Source organism: Crocodylus porosus, unplaced genomic scaffold (genome assembly GCF_001723895.1).
Source record: "Crocodylus porosus isolate Cpor-Errol unplaced genomic scaffold, CroPor_comp1, whole genome shotgun sequence".
NCBI classification, from domain to species: domain Eukaryota; kingdom Metazoa; phylum Chordata; order Crocodylia; family Crocodylidae; genus Crocodylus; species Crocodylus porosus.
The window spans coordinates 1,314,154-1,336,822 of record NW_017728935.1 but is presented as its reverse complement, the minus strand read 5'-3'; the positions used below and the strand labels follow the sequence as shown (position 1 = coordinate 1,336,822).

At 51.4% G+C, this 22,669-nt stretch overlaps 1 protein-coding gene across 1 annotated transcript in view; it reads left to right on the top strand.

Annotated features, from left to right (window-relative positions):
• The first annotated feature begins 638 nt into the window (after positions 1–638).
• The window catches only part of CNTN2 (contactin 2), a 42,828-nt gene continuing 20,797 nt past the window's right edge, over positions 639–22,669 (top strand). Inside the window, exons 1-2 of the mRNA XM_019546570.1 lie at positions 639–842; positions 18,714–18,837. Coding sequence (XP_019402115.1) covers positions 18,783–18,837 — 55 coding nt within the window. The 5' untranslated portion in view covers positions 639–842; positions 18,714–18,782. The remainder of the gene's footprint in view (positions 843–18,713; positions 18,838–22,669) is intronic.

The following is a 22,669-nucleotide window of genomic DNA, read 5'->3' as shown; positions in this document are numbered from 1 at the left end:
GCTCTCCCTCCATAGCGGGGCTGAGCTGGAATGCCCCCATATAATCTGGCTCTGAATTATTCCCCCCACACACCCATTTTAGATGTACACAGAGCTCCCTGCCCACCCCAACCATGCTGCTAAGTGCCGTTACTAAAAAAAAAGAAAAAAAAAAAAAAAAATCAAGGCTCCCCGAGCTTGTCCCTGGGGTGTCTCGGGATGACACCGAGAGCAAGTTCCACCGTCTGCATGAAGCAGGGATGCACTTAGCACGGCTCAAGCCTTGTGTGCCGAGCTCCTGTTCCCCTCCCTGCCTGCCTGGCCCAGGCCCACCCTCTCCCAGCTCAGGCCCGCAGGGATGCCCTCCTTGAATCCTTCTGCACTAAGGATGGGGTGGGTCCCCAGGCAAATCAGTCCAATCTGGGGGTGGTTGTGTTTGAAGCTGGTGAGAGCAGCAGCAGCCCAGGCTCAGGAAGGAGCGTGAATTATGTATGATGCTGCAAGTCGCTCTCCCTCGCTGACTGGTCCTTGGACTGTGGCAAATGAGGTAAAGGCAGAGAGCAAAAAAAAAAAAATACCCTCTCTCCAGGGACCCCGAGTGGTGGTTGAAAGCCAGCGAGCGAGGGAGCGCGCAGGGGAGGGAGGGAGAGGGAGGAGCACATCCTAATGCAGAGATGCTGCAGTGGCTCTGGGCGCACACACATCCACACACAGGCAAGCGGCAGTGCCTGGGAAGGACTTGCCTGGGGGAGGCGGAGGACAGGCAGCGACGGGAAGGTTGTTTCAGCAGCAAGGACGCCAGGCTTTCCCCTGCACAGGCGCTCGCCCCGGGCGTGCACGCGCACGTGTCAGTCCAGGCCCAGGTAAGTGGTCTCCCTCTGCTTCTCCAAGCCTCAGTTCGGGAATAGGAGTGAAGGGCTATCTGGATGGCAAGGAAGCATCAGTGTTAACTTTCAGTCACCTCCAGCAGCGTTCAGCTTGCCTTAGGATCGTGGCACTGGGGGTACCATTCAGGGAACCGGCTGCATCGGCACCGGGGTACCATTCGGGGAACCGGCCGCCTGCCCTCTGGCACGGGGAAGGGATGGTGTAGGCAGCGGTGCAAGATGGGTTTTGTCCCTTTAGCTGTTGCCTTGCAAGCTCTTGCTGTGCTGGAAAGGGGCCGGGCACGGCGTGGGGTGGGGTGTCCGGGAACGTCTCACTTGTGGCTGAAGACGAGAGTGCCTGGATGCCGGTATTAACCACGAGCAAAGCTGTGAAGGGGCGGTGGGTTTTCGCAGTCGTGCTGTCAGCCTACGGTGCTGCGCGGGGTGTGGGGGCACTTCATGGTGATGGAGAGCCCCAAATTTCTCGCTAAAGGGTAGCTACCATGCAGAGGGTTGTGCCAGCCTGCCTCTTCCCCACTCCTACAACAACACCGCTGGGTTTCACCCGAGGCTGGGAGAGACCCAGGGCAGCAGGGTGCAGGCAGACGAGCATGGGGATTTTGGTTTCCCCAGTGCAGGGAGAGAGGATCAGAGCCACCGCAGCTGTCAACTGCTTCTCCTGTCTCTGCTCCTAATTAGGACTGCAGCTCTCAGGTGGAGAGCAGAAGTTCGGGCTGCTCGGTGTGTGCTGAGGGCGGCTACTGTGTTTCAGGCCACGGAGGGGTTTTGCAGCCTGTCAGGGAGGTGCAAGGTGGTTGTGGGGGAAGCTGGGGCAATGGTGACAATCACCGAGGGGTCACCTCAGTCAAGTCACAGGTGAAAATCTCCAGGCTGGGCCCACAGGCAAGGGGTGGAGGCCAGAGCCAGGCAGGAGGAGAGGCTCCTCTCTGTCCCATTTCTACCAGGATGCTCAAACTGCTGAAGGGGTGGGCGAGAGCGGTTAGCCGCGACAGCTATGCAGGAGCTTGGCTTTTAAAACAAGTGCCCCCTCCCTTGCTGTTTTCAGAGCAGTTAATTTGGGGCGGGGGGAGGGCAGTTAAAAAAAAGTCCCTCTGTTTCCCTTAGAGAAACACTAGTTGATCCTTTCAGGGTGTTGGGTGGCCCAGCACTAGGCATGCACGGACAGGGGGGAAGCAAACTCCTTCCCAGCAATGCCCCCCGCATAAGGCCTGGCCAGCTTTGGTTGAAAAACGCCACTATAGGCTCCAAGCGGTGTTCAAATGACCAGCATGGCTTCAGCAAGCGCTGGCCTGTGCTGCTGCTGTGTTCAGCTGCTGAGGAGACAGCTCTGAACATATCGGGGAAGAGAGATGGTAAGACACAGTGAACCCAAGCAAAAGCCCAATGCATTTCCAAGAGCACAAGTGCTGCAAAAGGGGCAAAACCTCCCTTTTGGCCAGCTGCTTTGGCAGGACCTGCTGTGCCCCAGTCCTGAGCTTGTCACTAAAGACATGCCTGGAAAACTGCACAGCCACACACCTTGTTATGCTGCATAAACCAGGTACCACCCAAACCAGGAGCCCACAGGTGCTGCCTTATCCCACTCTTAGCTCATCTTCGCCTGCTCAGAGAAAAGCCAGCTCCCACCCCTACTCAGCCTAACCTCTGAGCACCTTTTGGACATGGAAACTCCTTTTCGGACGCAAGCAGGAAGCATCAGCAAGGGCCACTCAGCACATAGCAGCTTGGGGCTGCTGTCCTGATGGCCAGGGGGATCTTTTCCAGATCCAGCAAAACCCAATAGGTGCTTAGTGCTGCGACTCAAGAACACAATGACACTGCTATCAAAAGCTATATTGTTTGGGGTAATATATAAAGGAGCACAGTAATACCGTGTAATAAAGGAGGGAATTTTCCAAAAATCCCAGTCCCGCTGACTTTCATAGGGCCGCGAAATACCTGAAGCACTAATGAAAATACCTCCCCCCGAGTGCCCTGCATGACAAAATGGGAGCTTTGGGAACTGAAGAAGTGTCTATTGAATACGTTCATTTTAGGTGACAATCCAGCATGCTGTATTTGACAAGAGGAAGCAGGGCTTGCACCGAGTAGTCTAAAACACTACAGGATATAGGTTTTTAACACAGCAGGAAGGGAAAAGGTCCTACTCAGAGAGCGAAAGTCCCCAACATTTGCACAGACCTCACAATGTGGTTTCAGCTTGAGCGAAGCAGGAAAAGCCCTTTTTTCCCCCCCCCCATGCACTAGTGAAAATCAGAAACACTTTTCCCTCCAGCCACGCACTCTTTTAAGCCTCACGAGGAAGCAGAGGGTTTCCCCAGGAACATTTGCAGGTTCCCCCTGTGCAAGAGCTTGTCCCGCTAGTTCAGACGAATGACAGCTCATTCCCACCGAGCCAGGCTCGTGACCACGCTTGGGCTCGCCCTGCCCAGTCAAACCTCACTCCTTTATTTCCCTTTTCATTCTCCGCTTCTTCTATTGGCCTCTTTTCCCTCTCGTCTTTCTTTAGCTTCCTGTCTTTTTTTCTCATTTCTATTCCCCTTTTGGACTCCAGGAGCCTAAGATTGGAAAGGAGCACCTGGGTCACTGGGTCCGGTGCCCAGCTATCACAGGCCACCGTATCATAGATGTTGAACCCGGAGGGATCCATAAGAACAACTCCTCCGTCCCACCCTGCACGCAACAGGTCACAAGACACCTCCCCAAATGCCCTACAACAAACTGGAGACCTTTAGAAGAAAGGGTTGAAAACCTACAGAACTACCCTATGCCACAGGGGAAAAAAAAAAGCAGGAGAGACCTAGGCTGACACAAGTGTCTTTTCATTTTCCATTCCCCTTTTCCCTCCCCCCCCCCCCCTTTAATTTCTTCACATTTTCATTTTTTTCCCCTCTCTCTCTCACTTCTTTCTATTAATTACCAGTATTTTTACTGGATCAGAGCTCAGTTGCGTTGGGCTCTGTACATACATGTGACAAAAGAGCCCCTGCCCAGCACTGGTTTATCAGCCACGATGTACGCCTTGCTTTTGGAGCTCAGCAAATTTCACCTGGCGGTGGCTTTTGTTGAAAATAGGTTGGCTAAAAAATCCCAAGCAAACAGCTCCGAAGTACGCAGCTCCACAGAGTCAGGGGCATACATCCCTCGTGTGCAGTGACCAGGAGTGTGCAAGGATTGAGTTTGCTATCTGAGGTCTAAGAGCAGCAGTCTCCGCTGCCTGAGCTCACGGATCAAACACGCGACCCGTTAGGCACTGCTTCATTTCAGCCTCCAGGTATATTGATACCAGAACATTGCCTAGAGGTCCCCATCAGAGAGACATTATGCCAGGCAACGAATGAACAAGTCAAGCAGGACAGGCACAGGGAGCTTGGAACGTAAACCCACTCAATGGGGTGCCGTCTCCCTTTTGCGGCGGCCAGGCTGCGTACAGAAATTGGTGAGCCTCCTACAGTCCTAACACACAGGGGACTTTCAGCGCAGGCAGCAGACACTGAAGCTTGGAGATGTAGGCTCAAGTCCCACTCTCAGCGACCTGCCCAGGAGTGCAACACTGCGAGCTCTCAGTCTACGAGGCTCAGGTCGAGGTGGGATCTCAACCATCTTTGAGAGAAGGCCGGGTTGGGAGGTGCAGCTTGGCTGAACTGGAGAATCTGAGCTAGGAGTCACGCTTGCGTGAGGTTTCTGGCTCTTCTGCCTCCAAATGAGGCTTGAAATACAGCAAACACCCCTCCCCTCTCAGTACTTCAGCGTTTCCCCGTCAGCCCTGACAATCAGAAGCAAGGGGAAGGCTCCAGGTTTGAATGCATCAGGGAGAGGTTCCAGGCGCACGTTTCACTGCTAGAACGAGGCAGCGTTTGAGACGGGAACAGAGTTGTGTTCCAAAAATTTGGCCCAGGTGGGGCGGAGAGGTAGAGGTGCTATTTTCCATCCCAACCTGGAAGAAGACTTAGGGAGCAGCTCTCTAAGTGAGTGCACAGCCCCAGAACCTCCATGGGAAGTGTGTGTTCAGAGGTCTTGCTCCAGCAGCCTGGTCCAGAAGAAGGAGCAGCTCCAATTACTTCTCTTTCCTTCTACTGCCCTCAGAGGGTTTCGGGGATTAGACTTGTGGCAAGAAGAGCAATTTTCTACCCTCGTAACTCCCAGGCAGCAGGTTGCTGGTGCCAGAGGAGCGGTTCTGCAGGTGCCATCTCCAATGCACGGTTTTGCCCTGGTGACCCACTGGAGGTATATCGCTCTTCCCGACCGGTATATTAACAGTGTCCTAGTGCAAGCAAGAGGAAGTAGACAGTAATGCCCTGAGAATAAAGAACAAGGCATTCTCTCAGGCTTTGCAGGCGTGGAGAGGGTTAAACCCAGTAGCACATTATCCTTGGAGCACAGACTAGATTGAGATGAGGAGACCTTAATGCTATTCCCTATCATCATATCAACTAGCAAAGGAATGGAGGCACTGAGGGCTTTGTCACTTGGAGTGACTCGGCTGAGAATGAAATGATGCATATCCTCCTTTCTTCTGCTAGTTTCCCCACCAGGCTGCTTTAGCACATATTCGGTTATTCCACAGTTAGGAAGGCATGTCCTACATATACGCATGCATGCACACATGCATGTCTTGAACACACTGCCAAATCTACTTGCACAGCGGACCCCACACGTGCCCCTCTAAGTGTGGGAATCCACATGCAGATTGATCTTGGATTTATCAAGATGGGGTGAGTTTCAGATTTCATTCCACAGCCCTCTTTAAGCTTCCTTGCTAGGGGAAAAATAACCAAACCAGTTTCTATGAAGTCCTAATGGACATAACCCTTGGAGAAGTGTGCTAGCACCTGTCTCAGGGACGCACTTCTAATACGCAACTCCCTGCCCTAATCAGGAGTGGAAATCCAAGGTTTCTGGCTCGATTTCGCTTGGCTTTTAGAAGCCACCTCCAAAGGCAACCCCTGCTCTGCAAATAGCTTTGAGAGCTTTGCTCGGGGGGGGTGCTACCTAAGTGGCATGCCTGCTTTATGACATGACAGCCCTCTCACCGCACATCCCGACCCCAGGGAACTTCACGAGAAGCAGCAGGAGAGGCCTCCCCAAACCTAACGTACAGGTTCCCATTGCTGTTTATAAGACAGAGCATGCAGGTGCTCAGTTCCAAGGGGAGCTGAGAAGAAGGCAGCAATGCCACGTATTCACTGAGCAGCCCACTATGGCACTTCTTTCTTACTGGGTAGCTGATTCCCCCTACAACCGCTTGTCCGTTGCGTGTTGGTTTAAAGCAGGGTTTTTTTTGTAGCTGTTCTGTGTAGCTGAGGACACAATTCCAACACTATTCTACAAGGACCATATCCATAAAAGCAGTCTCAGGAGCACCAGCTATTGGCCTTTCTGAATGCAGGTCTCTAGCGTTTACACATGCGTTTAAGCGTACCCAACTGTAATGTGCATTATCTTGATGCTCCTTATCGGGGTTAGGCAGGCGTGCACGCAGTTAAACGCATAAACGCTGTGTCTGGACTCATTTGGGACTAAAGTTAGTCCCAAGTCAGTCCACACACAGAGCGTTAATGCACTTTAACATGTCCACACGTGCTTTAATGCACTTTAACTATTCACGCCTAAATTTGATACTTGCACTTGCCGGTATCAAATTTAGGCACAATTAGCCCCAAATTGTCATTTTTAAAGTTCATTAAGGGTGCGCATGTGTAGACACAAACCCTAATGCGCCTTAAGTTTAGGCTAATGCACCTTAAAGCGTCTTGTGTAGACGTGTCCTATAAAAATGAAAGCACATTGCCAGTCAGGTTACCAGCCACTAGTCCGTTGTGCAGCAAAGATACCTCAGACAAACTGCCTGATGCCATATAAACAAGTTAAGGCTGCCTTAAGTCTATTCAGAATCAAATGCTACAGGCCAAGAAGAATGCTACCCTGATCCTCCAAACACGGCTTTCTATAAAGCAGGGAGGTTTGTCTGCAGGAGGGCTTTTCAGCCACGAGGTGTCTTGCGTCCTGCACAGAGTTCCAGGCATTGAGATTTTTGGTTTCCTGGAAAAGGAGGAAACAGTCTGGTGCACAAAGCAAGGGACAGGCCTCCTCACCCACCTTTCTCTTCTCTGCTAACAGTCTTTGACGACACCAGTTGGCCTGCCCGTGCCTCAGCTCCTCCAACTTTAAACAGACGTTAATCATCATCACCTCCTGCCCAAAGACGGGCATGTGAGGCCATAGTTAATCATGTTTGCAAAGCGCTTTGAAATCCAGTTTCTTTCTAAGGCAGCATCCAACTGCAAGGGCCTTTGTACAGCAGCACCTACAATGAGGCACAGGTTGAAATCAGTAGTCGATGGAAAAACCCCTGTACGCCGAGTGGGAACCATCAGCGGCCCAACTGCCTTGGGTTGATGATATTGGTAAAGGTGCCAGCATCTCTGAAAAATCAAGCCATTAGACATCTCTGTGTAGGCACCCAAGGCCCAACCCCATTCCCACACTAGGCGACTGAACAGTCAGTTTTGATCAAATGCTCCGAAGCCCCTCTCCCCGGACTCAAGCCAGACCATTGTGGAGGCAGCTCGGGAAAGGTCACAATGTCTATTTTTATCCCGCTCCATTTTGGTTCATCCGCGACACCATTTATGGCACTTCTGGGTTCTGGTTAGCAACCAAACAGGCAATTTGCCATGAGGGAGGCTGTTCTGGTGGCAAAGAGAGTAGGGAAAACCTCAGCAGGGAGCCGTGCTGGGAAGGTCTGAAGCCTTGCCTTGTAGACCCCAAAAGAGCATCAGCACAGTCAGGACGTGAACTGGAACACTAAAGCTTTTGAAACCCACGTACTGCTGGCTGGGAGCAGCTCACTAAAATATTAAACAGAGACAGGCTCCAGCACTAACATTCAGATTGCAAACACCTGACAAACCTAGGGGGATTGGAGCCTCGGGCTGGATTTAGCCTGTAAATGGACTTTATCTGTTTGCAGAACTCACATCTCCATTTCAAACAGCTCTGAAGAGTCAGGCACCAGGATCAGCAGCTTTGGTTCAGGGCCCCATCTCCAAAAAGCAAGTTATTTGTTAACCGTGTTAAAATATTGCTCACAGCTGCACCCTAAGGTCGCAGTCAGGAACAGGGCTCCCACTGTTTCACAAACACGTACAGAAACACAGGCCTTGATCCTGAAAGCTGCTCCACGCAGGCAAACTCCAGCTTCAGCCAAGAGCTTACCAAAGTCAATGCAGCTGTGCGGAGAGGCAAGGGCTCAGCTGTATGGAACAGCTTCCAGGATCAGAGCCTAATGGGGAGAATTAAGGAGTATAGGGGCATCAAACTGAGGCAGATGCAATGAAGCACTAGGACTTGTGGGTACATACATGCACTGTCCAGCTATTAATTTAAAGCACTTAAAAGCAGAAAGACAGGCAGGGATTTTAGAAAGCTGCGTCTTCATCTTGGCATCCTTATTCATTTCCTGCTGAAAGCACATCAGAAAGATCTGCCTGCCGTGTGTACCAGCAGGGCCTAGAATAGGTGGGTATAGTTGGTCCCAGGGTAAAAGCAAACCGCTCTTTGATGTTGGAGGAGACGCATGCATGTGTCAAGAGAGCTGAGCCTGTGGTATGCAGAATGCTTGTTTTCATCATGCATCATATGAGTCACTCCCAGCAAATACAGATTCAAAATGCATGTACTGGTGCAGATCTCAAAAGAGAACTGCTCCCACTCGGATACCTGAACAAGGAGCAGCATCAGATTGTGTTGAGCTACTCTGAAAATGCAGCCTTTTGGGAATGGGCTTTTGTGGACACCCAGCCAGCCGAATGCATAAAATCACTGACGCTAGAGACAGGACAGCCCCACAGATTCCCACACAGTTTAGCTGCAAATATACCAGGACTTCCACTTCTCGGGGGAGAGCGGTCTAGGTGTTAGTGACTTTCACCATCAAGAAGCTTGTCATGGCATATCGGCCAAGACCTTTTCAAACTCTTCCCTTAATTCCTTTTATTTACCGGCAGAGAGGACACCTCAGAGGCAGGGAGGGAAAGAAGAGCCCGGAGGTACTGGTCAGTAGCTGATTCTAATCAAATCAGTTTCCATTAAGGATTAAATGATCGATGGGCACAGCAGAGCAGCCAAAAACGTAGCTGATGCATCACGGAGCAGCAGCACAGTGCATCTAAAAGCCAGCCAATCCCCAGACGCTAGCAGGGTGGCAAGTGAGGACTGCTTTTGACTTTCCAGCAAATGAACGGGGGGTGGGGGCGGGGAAGGAGATGCCTGACCTTGGCAGCGCCAGCTTTCCAACACAGGGCTGCCAAGAGCAGGCAAGCAGCTGCAGAAGTGTGCAGGAGGGGCCACTGTCAGCCTGACATCAGCTGGGCAATGGCTGGCAGAGCCTCATCTCCACGCGCTTCCCTCTGCCCAGCTGCATTACAGACGTACAAAAGTAGGTACCCAAAACCCCGTCTCCTCAATGCAGACAGCACACACCCGACGGCAAGCCATGAAATTAAGGGCATTAACACAAATCCAGCAGTCCTGGGGTTTCGTTGTGGTCGGACTGCAGGATTCCCTATTGCATTCACTCGAACAGGTCATTTCTAAACAGTAACAAATGCATTTTATTGCTTGTCTGCATACCTCTCTTTTGGCCCTTTGTACATGTGAGCGTCACCTGCTCTTGTGGTTCACGCAGGAGACTTGGGTTCAATTCCTGGATGCCACCGGGGCACCAAACGTCTGGACTCAGTCTGGCCTTTGAGTTGTGCCTTGGTGGCCTAAAGCAGGGATAGAAAGCCTGGGGAGCCCCCGCTCCTCCACAGCTCCTGCCCGGGCGTATGTATTGAAGGTCCGGGTGATCTCTCCCACACGCACCATGAGCCAGAAGGATTGACAGTTGCCTGCCCACATGTGAGCATACATGCCCGGATGCTCGCACACTCGTGTTAACCAGCAGATTTACCAGAGTCCTATAGCCAGTTGATGTAGGACTAAAGCCTCAGACTTTCACCTGCCACCTTCATTCCTTTTCCAGGACCAGATCCTATCGTCTGCTTCACCAAAGTTGGTCCTCTGTATAGAGGACCACTGGAGTTAATGGGGTCTACGCCACACAAAACTCACTGGATCAACTGCAAAGTTGAAATGAAGAATGTCTTGACTTGCATTCAAAACTTATCTAACTTTAGTCCAACCGTGCAGTTGATCCAATAAAGGGCATCGCCCCCACACAACAAAACCCTCACCTCAAACATAACAAAAACCAGTTTTTAACATAAACTTAATTGAATTTTGGGCCATTTTTCTTTATATCAGATTATTTTTTCTTATATACCCTTCAACACAGGAGACATGCCCTGATTTTAGATGATCTTTTCCAGGGGGAGGAAAAACGGCATTTTACACACTGCAAAATACAACACGTAGCCACAACAGGCAAAGGAGGACGTCAGGGTGCTCAGCACCCGCATATGAATTCTGTCATGTCAGCTCATCTCTAGACCCACGTAAGTCCCTCAGCAAATAAGTCAGGAAGGTGAGCAGAAATCTGAGGGCCATTTTCAGAGGCAACACAAGCACAAAGGCCAGACCAGGGATTTACCACAGCAGTGAGGGGGGTCTCTAAGCCAGGATGCCAGCAGCCAGAGCAAAGGACAAGGGGGAACCAGAACAAAGAGATGTGCAAGGAAACGAGAGGCATGCTAATGCCCTTCGAGGAGCCAACCCTGCACCACCCAGAAACTCCGACCACCCCTCTCCTAGCCAAGCCCATGGGAGAAAACGCGCGAGAGGGTTATACCCCTGTTTCCTTTCTAACGGCAGAGCAGGGAGCAATCTTGCTGCTCACTCCTCTCCCTTGGCTTTAACTCCCTTTCCGTCCCCACGGCCACGTACCTGGTGATAGCAGCTTCTCTTCACCTTCGGCTGGATTTGCCAAGCCAACTCCACGGGGCAGAGCAGGCTCATCAGAGGCAACACCCCCACCTGCAGCCTAATGTTAATTAGAAGGAGGTGCTGGGGAACTCCAGAATTGCCTCCACCTGGCTGGGTGGGCAGGGGAGGTGGGGTGTGCTCTAGGCTTGGTTTAGACCAGAGATATCAAACTCATCTGGTCCTGCAGCTCTGCCCCACATGCCAGAGCCAGTGCACAGGGCCAGGCTGGCATGGGCCCTACATGCAGCACATAGCTGCATGCCCCTACAATGCACGGCCTGGACTGACTCTGCACGCTACATGCAGCGTATGCCAGACGGGCTCCGCGCATCACACGGGGCTGAGCTGGCACATGCTGATACATGTTCCCACCTGCCTCCCAGACAGCAAGCAGCTCTGGAAAGCCAAATTACTGTCCAGCCTTCAGGCTCTGTGCAGACCGGTGCTCACGTTACATTTGGCATGGCTCTACTCAGATGCCAGGCTCTGCCTGTGATGATCCAATGCCAGGATCAGGGCCTTTCCTTCCAAGCGCCTGTCAATGTTATAGTTGGGGAAAGGAGTTCCTATCATAAAGGTTTCAAATACTGATTTATCACTCTGGATCCCTCCTGGTACGATCAGCCTGGAGGCTAACCTAAGATGGGCCCTGCAGGATTGACGGCTGGGATCCCCATAGCTCTGTCACCTCTGCCGGTGTGATTTGACCCCTGAACAGAGGCAGGGGAGGTGGCTGACGCCCTTGTGGACTGGAACGTGACCCTGTACTGAAGATGCAGTCAGTGTCGAGGTCTCCATTGGTACTGAGCAGTTGCTCAGCAACTCTTGCAGCGTATAGGCTTCAGCAGTCACAAAATAGCCCCAGGTAGCCAGCGTGGGACAGGCCATGCCAATGCCAGTCAGGGTACAGCTACCCGGTGGTGACAGGGTGCCTCAGGCAGGATCATCTCGCTCGCACCTTGCCCACCTGCTCACCCGTGCATGCTCCCAACCCATAAAAGCACCAGCGAGGCTCCCTAGGGTGGTCACTGCTGGAGACGTGCAGCTCACTTGCTCCTCTAAGCCCAGGCTGTGGGGCAGCACCTCACTCTTCCTGCCGCTCCAGGCAGGAACCCGTCACACCCGGCTGCAGGGTAGTTTTGTGATGAAGGTAAATGGAAAAGGAGCAGAATGAAAGCACGTGGTTTATTCCAGCCTGGAACTGAAACTGGATTTGAATCCAAGTCTCTAACTGTAATTGGTGACTGGGTTAACTCACACCTATAGCTGTGTCCCCAAGGGTAGGGCAGGAGTACTTTCTGAGAGCCTGAGGTGCATGTCCCCCACCCTGCAAAACCGTGAGCCTTTGTAGTAGATTGGCCTTCAGATGAGACCCTCCCTGGGAACCCCGGCGAAGGCCCAGAACCTGCACTGTCCTCCTTAGTGCTTCTGCTGCAACCATAGCCCATCAGGCAATAGTAAATGAATGCAGAAAGAACAGCTTGTAACTCCAGCAGTGAGTCTCCCAGGGGTGTTACAGTGGCCCCATGAGGAGCTGCCATTAAAGAATGAGCTACTGGTTGTAGGAAGCATCTACCCTTGTAATCCCAGGGAGAACCCCCCCCCCCGGCTGCTCTCCTTCCTGCAAATGCGCTGTGCCCCGCGTTGCGTTCGACTCAGCTGGTGTGATTACAGCAGGGAGACAGGCCTGCCTAGAAAATCCTCAGTGCAATCCACTTGCTGTCACCCACATTGTCACCCACTCTTCCCACCCACCTCTCCCTCCTCCTCGGGGTGACATCAGCTGCAGCTGACGGATGGCAGGAGGGAACAGACCCTTGACAAAGCTCTCGCAGCTGAGATAACAAGCCGCCACGGGGGTTCTGCCTCCACTGCGGGAGCCGGGATTTGGCCCCGCGGGGCAGGGTGATCAGGAGAGAGAAGCTGTGCTAACACAGCAGGGGCTGTGGCTGAGCCACTGACAAAGCTGACTGCTGCTATCCCATCTGGGGAGAGTTCACTGTCAAGCCCAGAAGTAAATCTCCTGGACTCGAGGGCTCTTTTTGTTGTCTGTGCTGGTGCAGACAAGGTGTCCCTGTCTTACCCTTGGCACCTAGATCCCTTTAGGCCTCTAATCTCTGGGGAATACTTAAGAGACTGGTGCCCCAGCTACACCATCCCATTCCCTTAACACCACGCCCGATGCATCCTAGGATGCCCCTACACTGGGAACGCTGAAAAGGACATCTACCAGCGGTACTCTGTGCCAGGTTAGCTATTCTCCGAGGCCTTCTTGCCTCTTTCGCCTCCAGCTGGCAAAGTAGGTGCTGGATATTATAGGTGCTGAGCTATGCTCCGAATATTCCCCGCCGGATTAGCGTAAATCTGAGCAGAACCGATGGACGCTGTACCACAGTTATAGGATCATGGGAAAGTTGGGGTGGAAGGCACCTCTTCCCTGTCTAATGAAAGCATCTCAGCACAGGACAGCCACCTGACTCCTGTCCCAGCCTTGGGATGAGAGCCGGGAATCCCTTTTTAGGCTGGGCTGCTGCTACTGTATGAACGGCAAGGCTACGCCCAAACATTCATCTTGGGGGAGTCAACTGCCCTCGTTTCTTCTGGTTGAATAGATTGCGCTCTCTGCTACGTGCTGGTCGTCTCATCCCAGCCGCGGGCTGGGAGCTGACAGGCCGAGGCACTGAGCATTGCTTGGCAGGCAATGTCCCACCCCGCGTGCTGGCCCTCAGGGACACGGGGCAGCGCTGCTCCCACGTGCATCAGAGTAACTCCAGCTAGGTACCCGTGAAAAACTCACAAGGAGCAGGGTGTGACAACTGAGATGCAAGGATGGGCTGGAGCATAAGGGACAAGGCAAGGTGGAAGGCAGGGTCAGGCCACAGGGCTTGCTCCCTGGGGGTTTGGGTGGGCGTGAACGGAGCAGCATCCCCAGGAGATGCCTTGTCTGATTGTGTGGGGATTTTGGATGGGGCAAGAAAGAGCAGGTGGGCTGGGCAGTCTGAACAGCTCTTGCCTTTCTTTTCATACGCCTGACCCAGGCTGAGAGCTCTCGGTGCATCCAGAAAGCAAACACCTGCTGAACACATCATGCAGACTCCCTTCCCAGGCTCGTTGAACCCTCTTCCCCCAAAATCCTCGCTGAATCCCCCCACTGTACCATTTATTATTACTGCTACACGGGGTGAGGGAGGGCATAATGCCTGGAAAGCCAGTCCATGCCAATGCTGATGACCGGTGGATGGTGCAGGGGGATGCCTGACCGACCCAGTAACTGCATCCGAAGCATCAAACCTACCTGTAGCTCGGCCGTGTCGACAGGGAACAACACACAGGGGCTCCTGGAACTGAACTGGCCGGTCTCTGGTAACTAAATGAAGGTGATTTCCCAGCCCTCTCATCTTCCACCCTCCAGCCGCTGTAAGGCCGCCAGCCGGGTTGCATGGGGATGCGTGTGTTCAGGTACAGGAGCCTGCATGACCTTGCTCCCCCAAGGCCCATTACTTCCATTAGAATTACTTCATCCATGTGCTCCTTCCCCTGATGAAGCCCTGATATCTGAGGGGGGTTAGGGTGAAGCAGCAGGGTGGAGCAGCCCAAGGGAATCCTAAGTGTCTCGCTGTAGCACTTTGCCTTGAACATTATCACCATGCTAATGGATCCCTGCTCCCAAGGCCCCCCCAAGAGAAGGCTAATGCTTCTGTGGCTACCCATGTGTTTTCAGACAGGCACACCCTTCCTCCCCCTGAGTGGAAGCAGTAATGAAGGCATCCATTAGTGGGGCTGACAGATCCCCTTTCAATGCATCGGAGGCTCCGGAGCGCCTGTCAAAACAGCCCATAAAGAGGGAGAAATAGGTCCCAGAAGCCCTTCTTCTGATTAGGGATAGAGATAGGCCGGGACATTTGATCCAAAACACACGTGCACAAAGTTAGAAGTCACAGCTCAGGCCCGTCGCTTGAAGATGGCTCCAATGGCCTGACCCCTGGGAGAGTCTGAACGTAAATCCAGATGCAAACTTCTTGAATGGCGCCCTTCAACGTAACTGAGCCCCTCTTGGTTAGATGACAAGATGAGCGGGAAGAGAGGATCCCTGGTCCTGTTTTAAGGATGCACCTTCACCTTTCCTCTCAGATTTTCTGAAACGCAGAGCTGCTGGCAGGTCTCAAACACCCAGAAGGCTGCAGGCAACAAGTGCGCACTCAGGCCCGTCCTTCAGGACACAGTAAATTCTTCCAACAACAATTCGCATTACATTGCCCTAAGCAAGCTGCAGGGCTTTTCTTCTTCCGCATCTCCCCACTCACTCTCAAACCTGCCACACAAGCCTGACTTATTGCCACAGCTCTTCCCTTTAGGTGAGCTCTTCCAACCGTTTAGCAATGGTTCCTCCCCATGCCTCTCCTGCAATCCGAGCACCGGATGTAGGTCTCTGCAGTCTGTACACCTGCAGGCGCCACAGATGGAAACAACCGAGCAAGAGCAGAAATGCAGAGTCCCAGCTTGGCCACAGATCTACGCGGTCCTACCAGGCCCTCTCTGTGCTGCTCTGCAGTGGTAACGGTAGCATGGGTGTATGAGACCTTGCCTCCTGCAGGATGCCTGAATGCTTTTAGGTCACACAGCCAAAATATCCAAACCTTCCCTCACCCAAAACTGGGGAACGTCTCTCAGCACGTGCTGTTTGCGCTGACAAGTCCCCTGGATAAATTTGACGTGGCCTGGACCAGTCAGAGAATCAGGAGCCTTCCGCAGAGAGGCTGCTGACACACCACTGGAAAGTGAGATGCTGCAAAAGGGAGCAGGTAGTTCACACGATGGAATAACCCTGCTTGGAAATTAGCCAGGCTAACCTGGAGTAAAGCAAGGGTATGCCAGCAGGGCGGTTATGCATCTTGCTCTGGCTTTAGAGGCACAAGGTCGAGCTTCACTCCAGACCTGAGCAGCCCCCAGTTGGCGTGTGGGTACCTGGTCATCTGGACTGGGGTTGGGTGCTGCCCAGATGTGATGCTGACCAGAGAAACTGGTGCACCTTAACGCTGCCAGACCGATGGGCTGCTCAGCTCGGCCCAACTGTGACCTTCAAACCCAGCAGGAGTAAGATTTGGGAGGAGCTGAGGTTGACTGACAACAGGATTTAAAAGAGAAGATTCTTCCCGTATCACAAGTCAGCGCACAGCAGAGCTGTAGGGTGGCCTGTAAAGCCATTACCAGTGAGACTCAGCGTAAATTCAGGCCAGCACAATGGGGGGTTCAAAATACATTAGGCACTTCTATTAATAGTGCACCTCATAAATGATTATAATGATTATGCCTAACTCACTTGCAGCAAGGTGCTAGCTTTGTTCAGAGTTGAGGAGAAAGCCATAGCAGGAAGCTGTCACAAGTATCCACGCACGGGGTTTTGCGCTCGGCTGCCTCCTGGCTTGTCCTAATGAGATCCCCTGCCCTGACACGCACGCTCAGGACTAGTGTTTGTTTAGGCGGCATGCCCAAGAGACGCAGAATGAAATCTGCTTGAGTTCAAATGCATTGTCAATACTTGATAAAGCAGAAAAACATAAAGTACAATCAAACTCAGAAAAACTGATGGTGAAAACAGGACCTTGCTACTCAACAAACCTTCTCTCCAGGTGTCTTTGAGCCTCAGCTGCTGATTTCACCAGTCAAATGAAGCTGTTTACTCTGGACAGGAGCACAACGCAGGGAGATGGCATTGGGCAGGGGCTCCGCGAAGCCTCAAAGCAATATTTGGCAATGGTTTCAAACTGGTGGTCTCAATTCTAAGTTAAAAAAAAAAAGGGGGGGGACTTTCCCTTATATTTACATGGTGTGCGTGTGTACGTGCGTGTAGTCTGGCAAGGAATACTTGACCTCAAAGGATAAATGTGTGTGGGTAACGGGAAAGCAATATTCTTGCTGCTGTGGATTTTAACTTGTGCAATATGTCTTCTCCCAACTAAGGCCCAGGAAAACAAGCTGCTTATTCGTTGCTATTGTTGGATTTCTGTCGTGCGGAGCCTAGGACCCCACACTTGGACAAGGTCCTACCGCGCTCGGCACTGTATGAACAAGGAGCTAAAGAGCGATGCCGGTCACAGAGGACTTACAAACTCAGTCTAAGGCAACAGATGGATACAGGCAGACGCAGGAGTACAAGGAAACGATGAGATAGTACTGGTTTGACGGACGGTGATCTCAGGGAACGCTGGGCCCGATTCTCATTGACAACCTTGCTTAGAGTGAATTCACATGGTTGATTTGAAGGCCCGTGTCCATTGTAAGAATAGTGTAACTCAGCTCCAGTGGATCTGAGAATCAGGCCCTTAAGCACTGCGTCTCAACTCCCTTTCTGGAAAACGGGTAAAAACACTCCCCTGTCGGTTTTGGGAAGCCGGGCTGCTTCTGTTCTGTTCTGATCCGAACTGTGGCACCAAACCACTCCCAAACCCTCGGGGAGTTTAGATCAGGATTCGGCTTCCTCTGTCTTCAGCTCCAATAGCAAAAGCTTTTGTACCTAGTGAGGTGCATAAGAGGGAAAAAAAAAAGAGTTCAGGTAGCTTGTCAAATCCCACCTGTGTGCAGCCCGAGACGCATCATCTTTCTGCCTGCTTGGATCCGAGTCGAACTATGCACAGAACCTCCAGTGTAGTCATGCGCATACGTTGCAACTGTTTTTATTTGTGATTATTCTTATTTACCCATGGAGTGGTACTGCCTGACACAGGATAAATGTATATTAATAGACACAGCCTCTATCCAAAGAGCTTATGGTCTAATTTACGACAAGTGGAAATGCAAAATAGGTGGCACGGGGAACACTTCTGAAAAGTGGTACGGTTCTGAGCAATGGGTAAACCACAGTCATAGCCCACGAGATGCCTAGCTCTTGGTCGAGTGTATGGTTAAAAGGAGCATCCAAGAAGATATAGTTGTTGTATTTAAAAAGTCACTTCTGCTAACAGAGGAAAAAAATAGCTTGGCTTGCATGTGTGCGGTAAGGGAAAAATAGTGAGAGCTGGTCAGGTGGAGGATCCAGTTCAAAATGCTGCAAAAGCAGCATGACTCTTGGACAGTCAGGTGTGTGCAGGGGGAGGCACCGCAGGGGTCAAGGGAACGTTGCAGCAGGAAGCGCATAAGCAGATTTTTGATGCCCTAGAGAAGATAGGAAATAAGGAGCCTGCTTAGCTTAGGAGACTAGAATACACTGCTTTGCCTATTTAGCTCACTGTATGGGGGCTGCCTTGGCAAGAGTGTTAATGACTTGGGGGTTTCAGCGCAGAGAAACAAAAAGATCAAGCGGGTTGCAGTCGAGAGAGGATGCAGTTGGGAAACACAAGAAAAAGGCAAGGCAAACCATATCCTGGAGAGGACAGAGACTGAAACAGAGAGGATCCGAACGGGAATAGTTTGGATCAGCAGCAGCTGGAGGAGGTGGAGCCGTTCAAAGGCTTTCTGTCCATATTACTTTTCAACAGAACAAATTTTCACAAAAAAAATAAATTCTGTTTGGCTTGCAGCTTCTTGATAAACACCTGAAAAAATTATAAATTTGTGTAGGGGGTTGTTTGTTTTTTTTAATTGGTTCAGGGGGGTTGAAAATAAATTCCCAACCGTGCTTAAATACAACCAAGTCAGACAAGAAAAAGGGCACCTTCTGAACTTGGAGCGAGCCTCATCACATCTGGATGCTCACCTTGCTGGGGTCCTCTGACCCCAGCAGTCTTTCCTGCCCAAGCGCAGTAGGGATGGACCTGATGACCTCTACAGTCCCTTCCAGCCCCTAACACCTATGAATCCGGCAGCACTTGACAGACAGCCCCTGGCCGGGAACAACTGACTTAAGGGAGTGGGGATTTCATAGCCAGAAGCTGGGTTCTGGAACAGATACGGTGAGTAAACTGCCTCTCCTTTCTCTTGCAGGTTTGTTGTCCCTGCTCCACAATAAAGACTCAGTTTGCTGGGCCATAAACTCTGATCCAGAGGCCCACGATGGGAGCAGCAAGGGAACTTGTTTTCATGTCATTAGCCATCATCTTCCTTCCGGGTAAGAGCAGCTTCCCGGCCCAGAGACTGGGCGCGCATGCTGTGCAGTGGCACCTATTAGCTAGCAGATACTCAGCAGCTGAGGCATGAATCAGGTTGTTTGGACCCTCCTCAAAAATGCCAAACGTGGAACGATCGGGGTCAAAAGATTTGCAGATTGTGTGGCATGTATCCCGCGTGTGCTATACGCGGCGCACGCGTGGGATCAAGTGTCAGCCCAAGGGCACAACTTTGTGTCATATCATGTCACCGTCATAGACCGTTGTAACAATGAGGGTGACTTAGCACTAGAACAAGCCCAAGGCCTTGTCTTTAGGCACCAGGCCTGCAAAACAGTTCTGTCCCCCTTTAGTAAGTCCTGATCCTGTGCACGGAGGTGAGTTTTCCCCCCGCAACATCAGCAGGTCCCACAGCTGAGGCCACCATCCCTCACTGCTTTTCCAGAGATGCAGCTCGCCACGTGCCAGTCACTACAGACGGGGGCTCAAGGCATTTCAGCCCGCACTTTGAAGGGCCACTGTCAGCAGGGAGACCTTTCGTTTCAGACAGCTGAGAATTAGATCATGTCTTGGAGCTAATTCCCCATCCCGGGGAGAGGCTGCTCCACTGTCCCTTATAAATATCTAATTACCTTCCAGTGTTTTCTGGGTCCCCGAGGAGTAAGAGAGGGATGGCTGGCCTAGATCGGGAGGCAATTAGCCTGCTTGGAAAGCACTGTGACCCACATATGGTGGAGACAGCAAGGCAGAGTTGGGCTTCTCCATTAACCAGATGAGTCCATGCGAGACGCTCTCCACTTGAGCCAAGACCATAAAGAATGAGTCATTACAAAACCCCGTGGGGGTATTCCCTTTGACCTTTAACTTCTGATGCAACTGATCTCATAAGCCAAGACCAAGATGGGGAAAGTCATTGCTGCAGCTGAACAAAGAGCTGGGGAGAAATAATGTGAGATATAACTGCATCCCAAAGAAATACAAGTAGAGCGGGGGCCTTTGTACCTGCATGTCCTATTCCCAGCTCAGCCTCTGGTAGCCTGTGGGATGCTGGGCCAAACCTGTCACTCCTCTACAAGCTTGTAAAGTGGCCTCAGAGATGCTGCAAAGATCAAAGCCTTCACAGGGCAATAACATCAAAAAAAATCAAGAGTCTCTAAACCTCTCTCTGCAACGTCACTGGAAAGAGCACTAAGAAAACGCTTGAAGCCTGTGACTAAGAAAAGCTCTGTCCATTTTATTCCCACGAGAAAGCCTGAAATCTTTAAAAATAGCCCCTTTGATTTTTGTGTTCGCATATTCAGATTCACTATCAAACCAATTAGCTTCCCAGCTCTCTCACGTGCCAGCCTGAAGGCTGGGGCCAGTGCTCCAAAGCAATGAATATGCTGTCTGTGCTATATAATGAGACCGCTGCTGACGCAACTTTGAAGTGGAGAGCACAACTGCAATGCTGAGGCTGCCTTCATGGCTTCCTCAGCTGGTGTACAGGACTTCACGTAAGGCCAAAGAATCCAAGTTCCCAGACAACTGGGCTTTCCAGATCTGGCATTCAGCATATTCAGAGCAAATAAAAGGAAAAGAAACAGCAGGCTGGCAGAAATCAGCCAGTTCTGCTGTACCAGATGAAGCTATGCTGTTACCTCACTGTCTTGCTGCAGTGGAAAAGGAGATGTGGTTTCAGTTTGGTCTATTCCAGTAATACCTGATGTAGCTTTTTTATATCAGTAGCAATCGCCATGCCATTAGTGTAATATTCCAGGGTGTAACATTTCTCTCTCTCTGTGCTAAAACAGAAACCCTGTCCCAGGGCAGTGTCTGAAATGGCCAAGCGTCTTCTGCAGCCGTTTTTTTCCAGCCGTCAGGATTACCTGGATGTTCCAGGTTTCCCCTTTTCCCGCTAATTTTGGTGTCCGAGTTATTCTTGCAAGCACATTTCATTCCAGTCAGATGCCGTGTTCGAGATACAGGTGTGGTATGCCTTACGCCGCTAGCTGCACTGCCTCAGACGCGAAGTCAAGAGGTCAGGTAGAGCAGCAGCTGTTCCATTTTTCATGGGGTGTTCCCAGTCCTCGCTGGATCACGCTACTCTCTGCAAACGAGACTCGCAGGACATTAAGGTGCATTTCTATTTATCCTCGGGCTGTCGAAAACTTGCACCTGGACGTTCTCACCTGCTCATGCGGCCTCCCACTCTTGTGTCAAGACGACAGTGTCCCAAGAGACAACGCTGAAAAAGATGATTGCTCTGGGAGGTGACTTGCCCTATGGCACGCAACAGCATCAGACGGATTGAGAGGTTTCTGTTCTTTCACTCTAACCCGCCGGGAACTTTGAATTTTTTATTTTTAACCTTGATCTGATGCTTCTTTTCCTGAATGTGTGAAATCCAGGCATTTTACTCCGACACCTTGAAATCATAGATACTAGCTTGGGAGCAATGCAAAAATTCAGACAAGTAGGGAAATCCGTGCCAGCCAGCTGCCATCCAGAGCCTCTGCAGAGAAAGGAGAGGGACAGCAGACTGCAGCAACAGTGGTGCAGGCTTTGGGTGGAATTAGAAAGAAAGATCAGTGAAGCCTGGCCTCCAGAGCTTAGGCAATAGCATCCCGCCCATGCATTTGAGCTTTAATAACATGGCTTTAGACTCCAATGACTTAAATGCAGGTCCTGCTGCATAGCTGTTAAGCCCTGGTACATTTGCTTTTAACTATAGGAACATAATTAATATGCAGCAATCTTATTAACTCTACATTACACCCTGATTATTCTTTCTGCTGCCTATCGGTGTTAAGTCGGCACAGAGTGATCTCCAGCTGAGCCAGCTCAGCACAGCTGCTCCTGACTCAAGGAGAGGAAGAGACCCCCTGCTTTCATTACTTTCTCTTCCAGAAGGCAGCTCTTCCAACAGGGAAGTGAAGGGCATCTCCATGGGGCTGGGAAGGGATGAGCGATGATGACTCTCCCCGGTGCTGCTCTCGAACGTCACTAACGACGGGGCAGGGCTTGGGTGACTTGTGTAAGCAGCTGTTCACCAATATAATGGTGGGGGGCACAGTCTGTGCCCCACGGACACCCCTGCACCACAAAGGACCCTGTCTGACTCCAGCTCGCTGGCAGAAGCATCTTCAGGCACCCTGTTGGGGCTGATCAGAGCACTCAACTAATTGGCAAACGTGTGCACACCAGAGTGCAGACAGTGCTAAGCCACCAGCTGCTTGGGGTGGACGTGGCCACTTAACAAAGTCCCTCTCCTCTCGTGCTGTCACCCCGCATGTGACAGCAGCCTGAACATGAAACAAGGGCCCCACGACCTACAGGTAAAGGGCGGCCTCGTCCCAGAAATCCGCGCCACGCCGGGCCTGTCCCAGCTGGAAGTCACTCTTGAATAAAACATCAGGCTTCCTGGAGTCACTTAATTTACCCAGTGACCGTGCTGTGTCCTGCCGGGAAGGAGACAGATTGGCGGCTGGCAAGGTAGCTTTCAGATAGTTATTCGTGCAATTAGAAAGTCCTCGAAGAGCTTTCCCCTGGACTGGCCCAGCTCCCCAAGCTTAACCTTTTAGGGGCAAGAGGAATCATACTGTGGAGCATGCTGCCTTGAGGTAGCTCCATTTCAGCTGAGGGATGGGCTCAGTACAGGGTGATAAAGGCAGGAAAGCAAAACTCTCCTGGCTCTTTTCTCGCTAGCTGCTTCTGCTGTGCTGTATTTCTAAGGTGTCAGGTATCCAGGATACATTTTCAAGGTGAATTTTATTCCATTCTCATTTATGTTTATAAAGCAAGTCTGCAAAAGTGGTCCCGGTAGTGCTACCATGTGATAAAAAAGAATTGCTC